Source organism: Salvelinus alpinus, chromosome 35 (assembly GCF_045679555.1).
Source record: "Salvelinus alpinus chromosome 35, SLU_Salpinus.1, whole genome shotgun sequence".
NCBI lineage: Eukaryota > Metazoa > Chordata > Actinopteri > Salmoniformes > Salmonidae > Salvelinus > Salvelinus alpinus.
In genome coordinates, this window is record NC_092120.1 from 1,132,567 (window position 1) to 1,150,385 (window position 17,819).

The 17,819-nt window shown below is 43.7% G+C and overlaps 1 protein-coding gene across 1 annotated transcript; it reads right to left on the reverse strand.

Annotated features, from left to right (window-relative positions):
• Positions 1–15,814: 15,814 nt before the first annotated feature.
• On the reverse strand, positions 15,815–17,617 carry LOC139564221 (apolipoprotein A-IV-like). The gene is made up of 4 exons (XM_071383557.1): positions 17,519–17,617; positions 17,356–17,409; positions 17,001–17,151; positions 15,815–16,644 (listed from the first exon to the last, which is right to left on the reverse strand). Exons 2-4 carry the CDS (start codon positions 17,393–17,395, stop codon positions 16,068–16,070), a joined length of 768 nt encoding a protein of 255 aa, XP_071239658.1. The 5' UTR covers positions 17,396–17,409; positions 17,519–17,617; the 3' UTR covers positions 15,815–16,067.
• Between the last annotated feature and the right edge of the window lie 202 nt (positions 17,618–17,819).

Here is a 17,819-nt window from a genome sequence, read left to right on the forward strand (position 1 = left end):
CGTCATACCCAAGAAGACTCAAGGCTGTAATCGCTGCCAAAGGTGCTTCAACAAAGTACTGAGTAAAGGGTCTGAATATTTGTAAACATTTCTACAAACCTGTTTTTGTGTTGTCATTATGGGGTATTGTGTGTAGATTTCCCTCAAACCGAACGAGTGAGCTTGCATACTCTCTTAAAAGACCTTCGCTTGAAAAAAAAGAGAAATGCATCAATAGTACTGTTTGTCCATTTTTAGACACCGTAGCCAGTATATACTTTCTCAAAATAGTCAATCTAAGAAACAAAAAACTAAATGTCATTCATTTTCACATTTTTGACGAAGAGATCTTAGTCGCACAATTTGACATCTATTTAAGATATTTGGTGCAGTATTTGTCAATGAAATGTGCGTGAAAACAAGTAATCTCTCGTTGAATGACAACAAAGACTTTATTGAAGAATCCCTACTGTTGACCAATCACCGACGAAGGGGCGTAGACTTCGGCTTGCCGAACAGGCGGGGGGGGGGGGGGGGGGGGGAATCTACCGAAGTCCAAAACAAACAAAATATGCACAAACTCTTCCTAACTGTGTCGGCTGGGAAGGATGCGGACTCCTTTACGCCCATCTGCCATCCCCGCCCACAACGCCTTAGCCAAACTGAAACCTACTTGAAGGTAACAGCGCTTCCCCTAGTGGCCGGTTTCCACGTCATCGAATGGTGACCTGGCTGGGTTCTCAACCTTGTTTGGTTACTCTATCCATTCACTTTTACTCTATCCATTCACTGTTTTAGCACACTCCGCCAACCCTGATACACTAACCGTGTCTGAATCCTGGCTTAGGAAGGCCACACAAATTCTGAAATTTTCATCCCCAATTACAAAATGTTCTGTCAAGACAGAACTGCTACAGGGGGCGGAATTGCAATTTACTGTAGAGAGAGCCTGCATAGTTCTGTCATACTGCCCAAACATTTCGAGCTTCTACTTTTAAAGATCCATCTCTCCAGAAATAAGTCCCTCACTGTTGCCGCTTGTTATAGACCCCCCTCAGCTCAGAGCTGTGCCCTGGACACCATATGTGAATTGATTGCCCCCCATCTTTCGTCAGAGTTTGTACTGCTAGGTGACCTAAATTGGGATATGCTTAACACCCTGGCAGTCCTACAATCTGAGCTAGATGCCCTCAATCTCACACAAATTATCAAGGAACCTACTAGGTACAACCCCAAATCCGTAAACATAGGCTCCCTCATAGATATCATCCTGACCAACTTGCCCTCTAAATACACCTCTGCTGTTTTCAACCAGAATCTCATTGCCTGCGTCCGTTATGGGTCCGTGGTCAAACGACCACCCCTCATCACTGTCAAGCGCTCCCTAAAACACTTTTCTAATCGACCTGGCCCGGGTATCCTGGAAGGATATTGACCTCCTCCCGTCAGTAGAGGATGCCTGGTTGTTCTTTAAATGTGCTTTCCTCACCATCTTAAATAAGCATGCCCCTTTCAAAAAATGTAGAACTAAGAACAGATATAGCACTTGGTTCACTCCAGACTTGACTGCCCTTGACCAGCACAAAAACATCCTGTGGTGTACTGCACTAGCTTCGAATAGTCCCCGCGAAAATCTACTTTTCAGGGAAGTCAGGAACCAAGACACACAGTCAGTTAGGAAAGCAAAGGCTAGCTTTTTCAAACAGAAATTTGCATCCTGCAGCACTAATTCCAAAACATTTTGGGACACTGTAAAGTCCATGGAGAATAAGAGTACCTCCTCCCAGCTGCCCACTGCACTGAGACTAGGAAACACTGTCACCACTGATAAATCCATGATAATGGAGAATTTCAATAAGCATTTCTCTACGGCTGGCCATGCTTGCCCGGCCAACAGCTCTGCAGACTCCGCAGCAACTGGCCCAAGCCCACACCCCCCACTTCTCCTTCACCCAAATCCATACAGCTGATGTTCTGAAAGAGCTGCAAAATCTGGATCCCTACAAATCAGCTGGGCTAGACGATCTGGACCCTCTCTTCCTAAAATGATCCGCCGCCATTGTTGCAACCTCTATTACTAGTCTGTTCCATCTCTCTTCCGTATCGTCTGAGATTCCTAAAGATTGGAAAGCGGCTGCGGTCATACCCCTCTTCAAAGGGGAGACACTCTTGACCCAAACTGTTAGACCTATATCCATCCTGCCCTGCCTTTCTAAAGTCTTTGAAAACCTAGTGAACAAACAGATCGACCATTTTGAATACCACCGTACCTCCTCCGCTATGCAACCTGGTTTCCGAGCTGGTCACGAGTGCCCCTCAGCCACGCTCAAGGTCCTAAACGATATCATAACCGCCATCGATAAAAGACAGTACTGTGCAGCCGTCTTCATCGACCTGGCCAAGGCTTTTGACTCTATCAATCACCGTATTCTTATCGGCAGACTCAACAGCCTTGGTTTCTCTAATGACTGCCTCGCCTGGTTCACTAACTACTTCTCAGACAGAGTTCAGTGTGTCAAATCGGAGGGCCTGTTCTCCAGACCTCTGGCAGTCTCTATGGGGGTGCCCAGGGTTCAATTCTCGGGCCGACTCTTTTCTCTGTATATATCAATGATGTCGCTCTTGCTGCGGGTGATTCTTTGATCCACCTCTACGCAGACGACACCATTCTGTATACATCTGGCCCTTCTTTGGACACTGTGTTAACAAACCTCCAAACGAGCTTCAACGCCATACAACACTCCTTCCGTGGCCTCCAACTGCTCTTAAATGCTAAAAAAAACTAAATGCATGCTCTTCAACCGATCACTGCCCGCACCCGCCCGTCCAACTAGCATCACTGCTCTGGACGGTTCTGACTTAGGCATTTGTAGTTGTCCATATATTCTAGGTGTCTGGCTAGACTGTAATCTCTCCTTCCAGACTCACATTAAGCATCTCCAATTCAAAGTTAAATCTAGAATTTGCTTCCTATTTCGCAACAAAGCCTCCTTCACTCATGCTTCCAAACATACCCTCGTAAAACTGACTAACCTCCCGATCCTTGACTTCGGCGATGTCATTTACAAAACAGCCTCCGACACTCTACTCAGCAAATTGGATGCAGTCTATCACAGTGCCATCCATTTTGTCAAAAAAGCCCTATATACTACCCACCACTGCGACATGTATGCTCTCATTGGCTGGTCCTCGCTACATATTTGTTGCCAAACCCACTGGCTCCAGGTCATCTATAAGTCTTTGCTAGTTAAAGCTCCGCCTTATCTCAACTCACTGGTCACCATAGCAACACCCACCCGTAGCACACGCTCCAGCAGGTATATTTCACTGGTCATCTCCAAAGCCAACACCTTTTTTGTCCGCCTTTCCTTCCGGGTCTCTGCTGCCAATGACTGGAACGAATTGCAAAAATCACTGAAGTTGGAGACATATGTCCCTCACTAACTTTAAGCGCCAGCTGTCAGAGCAGCTTACCGATCTCTGCAGCTGTGCACAGCCCATCTGTAAATAGCCCATCCAACTACCTACCTCATCCCCATATTTGTTTTTGTTTTTCTGCACACCAGTATTTCTACTTGCATCCTCATATATTTACATATGTACATATATCACTCCAGTGTAAATGACTAAATTGTAATTACTTCGCCACTATTGGCCTATTTATTGTCTTACCTCCTTACTTAAAACCTCTACAGACCCCCCCTCCCGGATCCGGGATCATCCTCATCAGAAAAGCTGACTAGCATAGCCTAGCCTAGCGCCACAGGGATATCATATAATATAATTTCATGAAATCACAAGTCCAATACAGCAAATGAAAGATAAACATCTTGTGAATCCAGCCAACATTTCCGATTTTTTAAATGTTTTACAGCGAAAACACAATATATATTTATGTTAGCTCACCACAATAGCCAAACACACAACGCCATTTTTTCATTGCAAAGATAGCTTTCACAAAACCCACAAAGAGATAAAATTAATCACTAACCTTTGAACAACTTCATCAGATGACAGTCTTATAACATCATGTTATACAATACATTTATGTTTTGTTCGAAAATGTGCATATTTATAGGTATACATCGTAGTTTTACATTGCAGCCAGTCACAAATGGCACCAAAACAGCCAGAATAATTAGAGAGCAACGTGAAATACATAAATACTCATCATAAAACTTATGAAAAATACATGTTGTACAGCAAATGAAAGATAAACATCTTGTGAATCCAGCCAATATTTCCGATTTTTTAACTGTTTTAGTGAAAACACAACATATATTTATGTTAGCTCACCACAATAGCCCAAAACACAACGCCATTTTTTCACCGCAAAGATAGCTTTCACAAAACCCACAAATAGAGATAAAAATAATCACTAACCTTTGAACAACTTCATCAGATGACAGTCTTATAACATCATGTTATACAATACATATGTTTTGTTCGAAAATGTGCCTATTCATAGCTACAAATCCTGGTTTTACATTGGTGCCATGATCATAAATGGCACCAAAACAGCCAGAATAATTACAGAGAGCAACGTGAAATACATAAATACTCATAAAACATTTATGAAAAATACATGTTGGGCAAATAAATAAAGATACACTGGTTCTTAATGCAACCGCTGTGTTAGATTTTAAAAAATGACTTTAGTACAAAGCACAGCATGCAATAATCTGAGACAGCGCTCAGCCATTCTCCGCCATGTTGGAGTCAACATATTCCACAAAAATACGAAATAACATCATAAATATTCTCTTACCTTTGATGATCTTTCATCAGAATGCAGTGCAAGGAGTCAAAACATCAATAAATCGTTGTTTTGTTTTAGAATGTCCATTTCTTCTGTCGAATTAGCAACTTTGGCTAGCATAATGGTGCTCACGTGTCCATGAACGTTTGGCGCATGGAACGAAAAATTCCAAAAGTCATAATAAAAGTCGAATAAACTGGTCAAACTCAGTTGAAAATCCATCTTTATGATGTTTTTCTCATATGTATCCAATAACGTCCGACGGAGCATTTCTTCGTGTCTACCTAACGCATTGCAGAAAATTATATGGTGCTCCCAGGTGCGCAGCAAAATACTGCCAATATGGCTGACCTGTCACTCCAAAAGCTCTCATTCGGTCCCACATCAGGCCAGACACCTCATTCTACTGCCTGTTGACATCTAGTGGAAGGCGTATGAAGTGCATACATATCCATAAATACAAGGCAATTGAATAGGCGAGGCCTGTCAGAGAGACCCATTTCAGAATTTTCACTTCCTGTTTGGAACTTTGCCTGCCAAATGAGTTCTGTTTTACACAGATATAATTTAAAACAGTTTTAGAAACTTCAGAGTGTTTCCTATCCAATAGTAATAATAATATGCATATCATATGATCTAGAACAGAGTACGAGGCCGTTTAATTTGTGCACAATTTTTTCCCAAAGTGGAAATGGCGCCCCCTATTAAGAAAAAGTTAATTTGCACACACTGTATACAGATTTTTCTATTGTGTTATTGACTGTATGTTTGTTTATCCCATGTGTAACTGTTGTGTTTGTCGCACTGCTTTGCTTTATCTCGGCCAGGTCACGGTTGTAAATGAGAACTTGTTCTCAACTGGCCTACCTGGTTAAATAAAGGTGAAATAAAAATAAAATAATATAGAAGCATTTGCATATGATTCATAAGCATGGCCATTTCTGTTTGCCGCTGTCTCTAAAGTTCTTTTTGTAAATGTGATCAAAGTTAGGCTGAGTATTGCAAGAAAATATATTGGAAATGAGCTATGCCCTTACTATAATCTATTGTGTTTTGGACACACTCGTATTGAATGTTTGAATTTCTCTTACCGTCCTGAAGTGAGAGTTCAGTGGTAATGCTGATGTGGAGATTCTGGTCCAGCAGTTGAATCGTCACTTGTCGATGGTGGCAAGGCCACTGGAGTTGGTCATCATACTTTCCTGAGACTAAGCGCACATAGACTCCAAACAACATTTCACGAAGATAAAAGGCAATCTGGTAGGCATAGCCTTCTGGGGAGTAGTATCTGGGGCTGTACACAACAGTGTTAAAGTCACTGGTGGTTCTAAAAGTCTCTAATCTGCCAGGTGTGATGGAGGAATTCGGTTTCTGACGTGTTGATGTCATCGATGGAAAACCCACCTGTAGACAGTCCTGCTCCTTTACGCACCTCAAACTCCACCTGGAAGATTCCGTGACTCATCCCACACAATCTCTGGTTGTCGAAGTTGCAATGTTCCATAAATGAAATCGATTTTTCTACAGGAGGAAAATAATATACATGTTTTTCAACTTGGACATACGGTACAGTAGACCTGCTTCTTTTCAAGACACACACTTACTGCATCTGTATAGCTCATTTTAAGGCGTTGTCCAATCATTTTTTGGTACTCAGGTTGCTTAGTGATGATGGTAGGTCCCTTTCCCTTGCTGAATGATCTCTCACTGTCATGTAGCACCGAGCTGTAGTCATACGGGAAACCTAGGGTGGTCGAATGAGAGACTTTTACAAAGTTCCTCTCATGACCTGTAGACAAGGGGTGGATTCATGACACTTAATTACTGCTTTAGTTTACCACCTCAAATTTCCTGAAATTAAGGTTTGAAAAACAGCCTATTACACTCATGATAAATAACCATAATTTACTTTCACGTACAACATTTTGCTAACATCGTGAAGACAACATAATGTCTATAAAGTGAATTCAATTTTTTAAAAATGCATAATATATAGACCTTATTATTAGAATTGCTAACTGAAAAAAGCTGAAGAAAATGTGAACAAACCACATTTGATGTTTTTCCAAACAATGGTCACACATTCATCCCTGTCATATCTGGACTGTTCATGCCAGATTCCCAGAGCGTGTAGAAACTCATGCTCCACAATGCCAATATGATCACAGTAATTTCCAATGGAAAGAGGCTGTCCATACTTGGAAGATCTCCCTACGTGGGAGGAACACCTACATTAAAAGAAAGCAAGGAGACACAAAAATGAACCTGTATCAATATCAAGCAAGTCAGATATCTTCAGTTAAAAGTGGCAACCTAACCATGTTCCCTCAAGTGGTCAGGCAGGGAAAAAAGGATCTTACCCTCTGTTCTTCTGGGCTGAAATGAAGTGATACTCAGAGCCTCTGGGCTTGAAGTCGACGCATGATTTTAGTCTGAACTGCTCAAAGGCCCGCAGAATGATCCCTTTTGCATTCAAAGCTGAGTTCATATAGAAAACACATGGTAAAGTGATGGCAAATTAGGGCCTTTGGAGGAAGGATCCATCACTTATCCAACCTTCATTTATCAACCGGGTGGGAAGGCCTTGACTCAGTATAGGAACAGATTACATACACACAACCACTGTTTCTGAGCAGATGCTGGATGCAGAATAATATGTTCAGTAAATGGTCAAAAGAGACTCTGCAATCTTAGCTCCCATGTGGTTTATTGGAGACAGTGTTTTGGCCACCTAGGTTTTCATTAGGTCTCCATTTACAAAGAACAAGCCAATGTTCTGTGTATAGACATATGACATCGCACCTGAGGACCCCTCAAGTGACAGGTATAATCTACGGTGTGATGTTACTTGGGGACGTCTGTCCATATATGGACTTTTAACAAACAATTTCTCATTTATTCTATCTGATTATATCTTCTTCTTTGCCTACTTGTTCAGGTCCCTAATTCTATTTGTTCTATCTGATTAGCTAGAATGTCCTCCATTATTATCCTAGTAAACCAACTCTAGGGATATTTAACTAATAGGCCACACCACAAAGTGCCCTATTCCATCCCCCTTTTGATACATGGCTCCGCCATTGTATCAATACTGGCGCAAATATAACAATTCGTGTCTTATCTACTTTAAAAGTTATCAGTGCTGCCCCTTAGTTCCTGAAACCAACTAAGTTTTCATTCCCTCTTTGTCTCCCCTCAGTAACCGTGACCCAGTCTGTGTCACTCCTATCTCTCTGCTCCCAACCTTCAAGGTCTCAGCAGTGTGGGGAGGGCCCCTCTGTCTGCCCTTTCCCCTATCTGTCTGTAGCTTGGTCCCAAACATTAACTTAGTTTCTCACTGTTCGGCTTTATCTGAACCCATGGAATTACAAAAAAACAAAAAAATGTGTCTATGGTGGCAATTTCTAAAGTCCTTACATAGGTTAAATAAGGTTATCTCGATCCTATTTTTCTATGTTCATCTTTTTTCCTGCCCTGTTGGCTTAAAATATGTTCTACATACTTAACACTTTTTTGGTTACTACATGATTCCATATGTTTTATTTCATCCTTTTGATGTCTTCACTATTATTCTACAAATGTGGAAGACACATTTCAGTTGAATACATTCAGTTGGACAGCTGTCTAGGTATCCCCCTTTCCCTTCCATTCATTTCTTTAACTGGTACTGGGGACACTCAGACTAATCCTGAGAGTGTTCATGAGAGTCTCAGCTGTCCACCGAGTGCTCATACTAGTGTGTAGCCCAAACCATTCGGACGCAACAGACAGAAGTTGGCAGAAGAGGCTGTACTGACTTCAGACATGTCACCATCTCACCATCGTGAGAGTCTCGCCTTTCAAAAGAGTGGTCATAGTACTTCGTAGGCCAAACCATTCGGACACTACAGACGTTTTTGTGAGAATACCTGTTTTTTACCGGTTCTCAACTAGCCTACCTGGTTAAATAAAGGTGAAATAAAAAAAAATGTAAAATAGGGATAAACCAGAACATATCAATGGTGTTAGGTAATATATGCTTCTGTTTCACTACTACTACTACTACACTTTACACCTCTGTCACTGTGGTTGAGCCCAGCAGGGCAATTGGCTGCACTTCAGTCAGGTATACTTTTGATAAAGTTGATTTGTGAAGACAAACCCACTGACTGGGTAAATAACAATAGTTTTAGCCTGGTCTCATTAGCTAGGTGGCTATGTTAGGGATTAGGATTAAGGTTAGGGTTAAGGTTAGGGTTAGGAGTTAGGTTAGTGCTAGGGGAAGGGTTAGCTAACATGCTAAGTAGTTGCAAAGTAGCTAAAATTATAAAGTTGTCTGTGATGAGATTCGTACATGCAACCTTTGGGTTGCTAAACGGTCATGTTATACGTCTACTCACCCTCCTTGACAAACCACCATACATTCTTTTTTTTCCTTAAGTAACCTTCTGTTTTATGTAAGTAACCATACCAAATGTAACATACTGTAGCATACTAATTTGACTGTACCAGGTTTCAATTTACTATGTTACGTCTAAGCTAACAGCCACAACAAATCGTAATTCGCAACATATCATGAGTTTTGAAAATTCGCAACATATTGTACAAATTGCAGTTCGTAAAATACCATACAAATTGTAATTCGGGGAATATACTTTATCATCAGTGGTGGAAAAAGTACTAAATTCTCATAAAGATACCTTAATAGAAAATGACTCAAGTAAAAGTGAAAGTCACCAAGTAAAATACTACTTGAGTAAAAGTCCAAAAGTATTTGGTTTTAAATATACTTAAGTATCAAAAGTAAATGTAGTTGCTAAATATATACTTAAGTATCAATAGTAAAAGTATGAATAGTAAATGTATGAATCATTTAAAATTCCTAAAACCAGACGGCACACATTTTTATTTTTTATTTGCGGATAGCCAGGGTCACACTCCAACACTCAGACATCATTTAAAAACAAAGCGTTTGTGTTTAGTGAGTCCACCAAATCAGAGGCAGTAGGGATGACCAGGGATGTGATCTTGATAAGTGTGTGAATTTGACAATTTTCTGTCCTGCTAAGCATTCAAAATGTAACGAGTATTTCTGGGTTTCAGGAAAATGTATGGAGTAAAAAGTACATAATTTTTTTAGGAATGTAGTAAAGTAAAAGTTGTCAAAAATATAAACAGTAAAGTAAATACTTAAGTAGTACTTTAAAGTATTTTTACTTAAGTACTTAACACCACTGTGTATCATACGAAATGGATGATGGACATTCACAAATTAATACATACTATACGAAACATAACATGTTTCGGATTTACCTTTACTATGTTATGTCTACCCCTGAGTCCAGGTTGATAGTTAAGTGCATGGGGACTGCTGTTTTATGGGGTCTGTGTGTATGGGGTCTGTGTGTATGGGTTCTGTGTGTTATGTGCATAGTTGGCATCAGTTCAGTTCATACAGTTCACCCTGTTAAGACAAGGGCTGATTTCAAGGTTTTACTGCTAACCTACAAAGCATTACATGGGCTTGCTCCTACCTATCTTTCCGATTTGGTCCTGCCGTACATACCTACACGTACGCTACGGTCACAAGACGCAGGCCTCCTAATTGTCCCTAGAATTTCTAAGCAAACAGCTGGAGGCAGGGCTTTCTCCTATAGAGCTCCATTTTTATGGAATGGTCTGCCTACCCATGTGAGAGACGCAGACTCGGTCTCAACCTTTAGGTATTTTCTGAAGACTCATCTCTTCAGTGGGTCATATGATTGAGTGTAGTCTGGCCCAGGAGTGTGAAGGTGAACGGAAAGGCTCTGGAGCAAGGAACCGCCCTTGCTGTCTCTGCCTGGCCGGTTCCCCTCTCTCCACTGGGATTCTCTGCCTCTAACCCTATTACAGGGGCTGAGTCACTGGCTTACTGGTGCTCTTCCATGCCGTCCCTAGGAGGGGTGCATCACTTGAGTGGGTTGAGTCACTGACGTGATCTTCCTGTCTGGGTTGGCGCCCCCTCTTGGGTTGTGTCGTGGCGGAGATCTTTGTGGGCTATACTCGGCCTTGTCTCAGGATGGTAAGTTGGTGGTTGAAGTTATCCCTCTAGTGGTGTGGGTGCTGTGCTTTGGCAAAGTGGGTGGGGTTATATCCTGCCTGTTTGGCCCTGTCCGGGGGTATCATCGGATGGGGCCACAGTGTCTCCTGACCCCTCCTGTCTCAGCCTCCAGTATTTACGCTGCAGTAGTTTATGTGTCGGGGGCTAGGGTCAGTCTGTTATATCTGGAGTACTTCTCCTGTCTTATCCGGTGTCCTGTGTGAATTTAAGTATGCTTTCTCTAATTCTCTCTTTCCTTCTCTCTTTCTTTCTCTCTCTCGGAGGACCTGAGCCCTAGGACCATGCTTCAGGTCTACCTGGCATGATGACTCCTTGCTGTCCCCAGTCCACCTAGCCATGCTGCTGCTCCAGTTTCAACTGTTCTGCCTGCGGCTATGGAACCCTGACCTGTTCACCGGACGTGCTACCTGTCCCAGACCTGATGTTTTCAACTCTCTAGAGACAGCAGGAGCGGTAGAGATACTCTTAATGATCGGCTATGAAAAGCCAACTGACATTTACTCCTGAGGTGCTGACTTGTTGCACCCTCGACAACTACTGTGATTATTATTATTTGACCATGCTGGTCATTTATGAACATTTGAACATCTTGGCCATGTTCTGTTATAATCTCCACCCGGCACAGCCAGAAGAGGACTGGCCACCCTTCATAGCCTGGTTCCTCTCTAGGTTTCTTCCTCGGTTTTGGCCTTTCTAGGGAGTTTTTCCTAGCCACCGTGCTTCTACACCTGCATTGCTTGCTGTTTGGGGTTTTAGGCTGGGTTTCTGTACAGCACTTTGAGATATCAGCTGATGTAAGAAGGGCTATATACATTTGATTTGATACAGGTAATTATTATTTAAGCACACAGAAAGGATAACACACTGTGTGCTCAAGAGGGAATGTTACAGACGTTTCACTTCCTGATCTGTCTAATGTCTTTTTTCCATGTCCTCTTACTCCCCTGTATCTCTCCCAAGTTCTCTACCTCTGATCCAAACACACATCCATGCATACTGTACATATTTCCTTGTCACTCTCTCTACACTCTCAACTATCTTCCCTTTCCAACATATTGTCTTATCTCGCTTTCTCGCTCTCTCGCTCTCTCGCTCTCAATTCAATTTAAAGGGCTTTATTGGCGTGGGAAACGTATGTTTACATTGCCAAAGCAAGTGAAATAGATAATAAACAAAAGTGAAATAAACAATAAAAAATTAACAGTAAACATTACACTTTTCAAAAGTTCCAAAGGAATAGAGACATTTCAAATGTCATGTTATGGCTATATACAGTGTTGTAATGATGTCGATCTCTCTCTCTCGCTCCATCTCTCTTGCAGTATCACAGCTTTGCCAACAGGTGGCAGGAAAGTCTAACCTACTGCTGCTCTTGGCACTTCCACTCATTTTTTATTTTACCTTTATAGGCAAGTCAGTTAAGAATAAATTCTTATTTTCAATGATGGCCTAGGAACAGTGGGTTAACTGTCCTGTTCAGGGTCAGAATGACAGATTTTTACCTTGTCAGCTCGGGGATTCAATCTTGCAACCTTTCGGTTACTAGTCCAACGCTCTAACCACTAGGAGGACCACTAGAAGGAAATCCCAGACAGCCCTGAAAGCTGAAGTCAGACTGCAGAGTTTAATCAGATAAAAAATTGTTTGTATTGCCCTCATATCACAACAGCTGGTTAGCACACACATTTATGAAGAGGGAAATGCCTCACAAACAGCACCCATATAAATGGAGGGATTAAAAAAGACACCAGCTATGTGGATGTTGTTGTACAGGGCCCTTGTATTACAAACAATCTGTTCTGATCCAAGTCATATCAAAGGGCATGCTGGGGTAAAACAACACAATGAAACACTGCCTTCAGGGTTGGAGATTTACAATGACTCATCTACATGTGCTTATCCACAGTATCTCCTCATAAATGCCAGAACCAAACCATCACTGACTACAGCCATTCTGTTTGGAACAATCTCTTATCTGCATCAAAACAATGTCCAATCTCCTTCTGTGCGTCACCACCATAGTGGGATAATCTGCAAGATGCAGCTTGTTTAAAGAGACTCCCGTCCTGTGTCTTTCCACTGATTGACTACCTCTCAATGTCTTCCCAGTTCCAATCATATGGTTCAATAGGCCATCATGTCTTCCTCAATAGACAGTCAAGGAGATGAGAGAGATGCTGTATATTACAGTAAACTACGCTCCTCTGTTGGGATGAGGAAGGCCATTTGATCAGTGTTTAACGAAGCCTTTTGGCTCTGTGGTGGTGTGTTCTCCTGATTGATGGGCGTGTGTGAACAGACATCCCCCCCCGGTGCCCATATTGGTATCAATATAGAGCAGACAGATGGGCTCAAGAGAGGGTGTCATCTGAAATCAGCATTTGTTTCCCTGCCGGACCCTCATCCTGAATCAGGGAGCTTTGACTTGTCAGAGATCATGTGGGCATATATTCAAGGAAAGGTTGCCTCTGTGCTTAGCAAAGAAATTGGGTAGTTTAAAAAAATAGATTACAAAAAAATTAAGACAGGCACTAAGCAGGTTTGTCTAAGATGGCTTCATATCAGCAGAGTACACTGTCTGAACCTGCTATGACTCATAATTTTCACTGCTGTGATTTCTCTTCCACATGTCCCCCTCACATGTCTGTTTGTCCTCCACAGTGTGTTTGTGTACTGTCCGCTTGATGTTTGAGTGAGTTGTTTCTCAGTACCTGGGGAATGACTGTGAAGCCCACGTGTCCTGTTGTCAGTGGACTCTGCCCCTCCACGTTGGATGGAGAGGGGGACGTGAACATGGAGGTGTGACGTGTGTGTGTGTGTGTGTGTGTGTGTGTGTGTGTGTGTGTGTGTGTGTGTGTGTGTGTGTGTGTGTGTGTGTGTGTGTGTGTGTGTGTGTGTGTGTGTGTGTGTGTGTGTGTGTGTGTGTGGCTGTGTGGCTGTGTGTGGCTGTGCTATTATTGGCCCCGTGTAGGCTACCCACATTGGCTAAAATATTGGCCCCGTGTAGGCTGCCCACATTGGCTAAAATATTGGCCCTGTGTAGGCTGCCCACATTGGCTAAAATATTGGCCCCGTGTAGGCTGCCCACATTGGCTAAAATATTGGCCCTGTGTAGGCTGCCCACATTGGCTAAAATATTGGCCCCGTGTAGGCTGCCCACATTGGCTAAAATATTGGCCCCGTGTAGGCTGCCCACATTGGCTAAAATATTGGCCCCGTGTAGGCTGCCCACATTGGCTAAAATATTGGCCCCAAGTAGGCTGCCCACATTGGCTAAAATATTGGCCCCGTGTAGGCTGCCCACATTGGCTGATGTGCCTTCGCTCATCGCCTCCACGTTGGCCCCCAAGGCATTTGCCCAGTGTTGCCCAGTGTGGGCAGCTCATATCTGGTGAGGGCAGCCCTCACTTGGCCTGAAATTAACCCATCTTTTCCCAGCAAACATGCCCACACGGCACAAAGGGCCTTTGGCATTTAATAGGAATCTATTTATTTAATTAATTAATACAATTTAATTTAATGCATAAATTGCATATTTTTAAAGCCTATTTAGGAAGCATGATACACTGTATCAGAAAGACAACCAAGTTGTTACTATCATACATAATGTTTTACAAGAGAAACTTACATTTCTCATGTCACATGCACGTATTTAAGTTTAAAAAAAATACTTCTTCATTGGTAGTGTACAAGTTCTAAAACAAATTGGCATCACACAACAGACCACTTAAACCAGAACAACACTCGCGGTAACGGTTGCACAAAATACACTGTGTGCAAACCACGACCCCAAATATTTGGATGAGCCCCTGCCTTTATCTGGGCTTGGTGTGGGCTAGCCTGTGCTGGGCTTGGTGTGGGCTAGCCTGTGCTAGGCTTGGTGAGGGCTAGCCTTAGCTGGGCTTGGTGTGGGCTAGCCTGTCCTGGGCTTGGTGAGGGCTAGCCTTAGCTGGGCTTGGTGTGGGCTAGCCTGTGCTGGACTTGGTGAGGGCTAGCCTTAGCTGGGCTTGGTGTGGGCTAGCCTGTGCTGGGCTTGGTGAGGGCTAGCCTTAGCTGGGCTTGGTGTGGGCTAGCCTGTGCTGGACTTGGTGAGGGCTAGCCTTAGCTGGGCTTGGTGTGGGCTAGCCTGTGCTGGGCTTGGTGAGGGCTAGCCTTAGCTGGGCTTGGTGTGGGCTAGCCTGTGCTGGACTTGGTGAGGGCTAGCCTTAGCTGGGCTTGGTGTGGGGTAGCCTGTGCTGGGCTTGGTGAGGGCTAGCCTTAGCTGGGCTTAGTGTGGGCTAGCCTGTGCTGGACTTGGTGAGGGCTAGCCTTAGCTGGGCTTGGTGTGGGCTAGCCTGTGCTGGACTTGGTGAGGGCTAGCCTTAGCTGGGCTTGGTGTGGGCTAGCCTGTGCTGGGCTTGGTGAGGGCTAGCCTTAGCTGGGCTTGGTGTGGGCTAGGCTGTGCTGGGCTTAGTGAGGGCTAGCCTTAGCTGGGCTTGGTGTGGGCTAGCCTGTGCTGGACTTGGTGAGGGCTAACCTTAGCTGGGCTTGGTAAGGGATGGCCCCTGTTGGGCTTGGGTGGGCTAGCCCGTGCCCACCTTGCCCACCAAATACCCACATGGGAGTCATGTTTTCTGGGTATGAATGTTACATGCCATTACATTGGCATTTTACCAGCATTGACATGTAAAAGGACAGAGACCTGGATAAACCTGTTGCTGACACATGAGCTAGATATACAAATGTCAGCAGGGCCAGTCTGGCTTAGGAGGCCCAGGAAATAACAGTCTCTAATTAAGCAAAGGGATTTCACACACTCAACACAAGTATGTGTGTTGCTGAGAGAGAGAGAGAGAGAGAGAGAGAGAGAGAGAGAGAGAGAGAGAGAGAGAGAGAGAGAGAGAGAGAGAGAGAGAGAGAGAGAGAGAGCGAGAGAGAGAGTTGTGACTTTTCCTGTGTCCTTAAGTGACATATTGCATGTGTAATTGGAGTGTAATGAATGAGGGAACAATCTTGCATATGTTCATAATTTCAATAGCTTTATTTTTCTTTAAAAATTAATAAAATTAAAAAAGTTGACATTATCCAACAAGGTAAAAACAAACACATAAATATTTGAGTGTGAACGTTGAGTGTGAACTAAATAATAATAAATATGATGCTCTGGGCATATGCCCAGTTTAGTTTCCATGTTTTACAGTGCAGTTCGGGGTATGACAGAATCACTCAAAACGTTTCAGAGGATCAAGGAGTGGTGTTGGTTTGGGCCATTTAGTTGGTGTTGGTGAAGGCCTGGTAGAGGGCGGTGAGCTGGGCCTTCAGGTCCTGGGCGTAGGGGTCCAGCTTGTCCTTCAAGTCCTCAGCATAGGGGGCCAGGCTCTTCTGCACCATCTGAGCTCTGGTGGTCAGCTGGCTCTGGAGGTTCTCGGCCAGGGGGGCCACTCTCTTCTGGAAGTCCTGCAGGCGCAGGTCCACCTTCTGCTTCAGCTCATCTGTGTAGGGACCCAGCTGGGACTGCAGCTCCTTCACACTCTGCTCCAGACTCCCCTTCAGCTCCTCACTCTTCTGGAGCAGGGTGGCCCTCAGGGCCTCGGAGTCCAGGGCCTCTGCATAGGGAGCCAGATCCTGTTTCAGCTGCTCCACTCTCTGCTGGACTTGTGTCTTCATCTCCTCTGCGTAGGGCTCCAGTTTCCCCTTGACACTGCCCAGGTCTTGCTCCAGACGCTCTTTCAGCACCTCAGCTTCCTGGGTAATCTTGGTCATCAGGTCCTTGGCTGCAGGAGGAAGCTGCTCCTGCAGGGAGATGGCGTATTGGCTGGCCACATCAGCACTCTCTGTAATGTGGTCACTGCAGGAGAGGAGAGGGGTCTGGTCAGGTCAGGATTCTAGTTTTATTTATTTATTTTATTTTACTTACTGTAACTAGGCAAGTCAGTCAAGAACAAATTCGTATTTACAATGACGGCCTACCCCGGACAAACCCTCCCCTAACCCAGACGGCGTGGGCCAATTGTGCACCATCCTATGCAACTCCCAATCACGGCCGGTTGGGATACAGCCCGGGATTGTCTGTAGTGATGCCTCTAGCACTGCGATGCAGTGCCTTCGACCGCTGCGCCACTCGGGTGACTAGTACTCTGAGGGCTTCCACTACAGACATTACACACATGTTATGACAACTAGATCACAGGTCAAATTACTTACTTGACATCCTGTCCCAACTGAGACTTCCTGATCATCTGGACGGTGTCATCGGCAGTTTTTGTTGCCTTGGCGACGTAGTCCCAGAAGGCATCTGTCAGCTGCTCCAGCTGTGGCTTGGGCTCATCAGCATAGAATAGGTTAGCATGGCAACCTGTTGGGGCATGGAAGTAGAGTTAGTTCCTGTGAAACTGCTCGTTTAACCTGACCTGCTTTATGACCTTACACTGTTCAAGGAGCTTGAATTAGACTAAGTTTAAAATAATAATCATTCTAATAATCAAGTTGCATTCAAAAGGTTTCAATAAAAAAAAATTACAGAGTAGTTATGTTTGTGGTAACATTAGATGTTACTTACCAGAGAGTATAGCAATTGCAAGCACCACCAACACCTTCATATTTGCGTTTCTCACTGAAACAGAAACATCATTAATCAATTACACTTCAATTACATTTGAATCTTAGAACCCTAAAATCCTAGTGTCTCAACACCTTGTTTTGAATCTCAGCATTGGCCTCACCTGTTTTTTTCTCGGTGTATCTCTGTGTATTCAGTCTGTCTGTGTGTCTATCAGGCCAGAGCCACGCTGTATATATAGTCGAAACCAGAGCTGTAGATGTAAGCCCAAAGTCCAGGAGTCACTGCCATGTCACCTCTCTTCCTGCTTCTACTACAACTCCTTGCTGGCTGTCATCACATGACTGTGCGGTTACTATATTGACATGCACACACGCACACACAATACACAATGACAATACATTCTTTTGTTACCTTCATATTCATTCTCTGAGCCTGACAGACTGAACATAGACAGACCAGAC

Excerpts from the sequence above, each read along its gene's own strand:
- LOC139564221 (XM_071383557.1), bottom strand. The coding sequence starts at position 17,395 with ATGAAGGTGTTGGTGGTGCTTGCAATTGCTATACTCTCTG. Across the intron at positions 17,152-17,355 it reads TGCAATTGCTATACTCTCTG|GTTGCCATGCTAACCTATTC; the intron begins GTAAGTAACATC and ends ATGCCCCAACAG. Across the intron at positions 16,645-17,000 it reads CAGTTGGGACAGGATGTCAA|TGACCACATTACAGAGAGTG; the intron begins GTAAGTAATTTG and ends CCTCTCCTGCAG.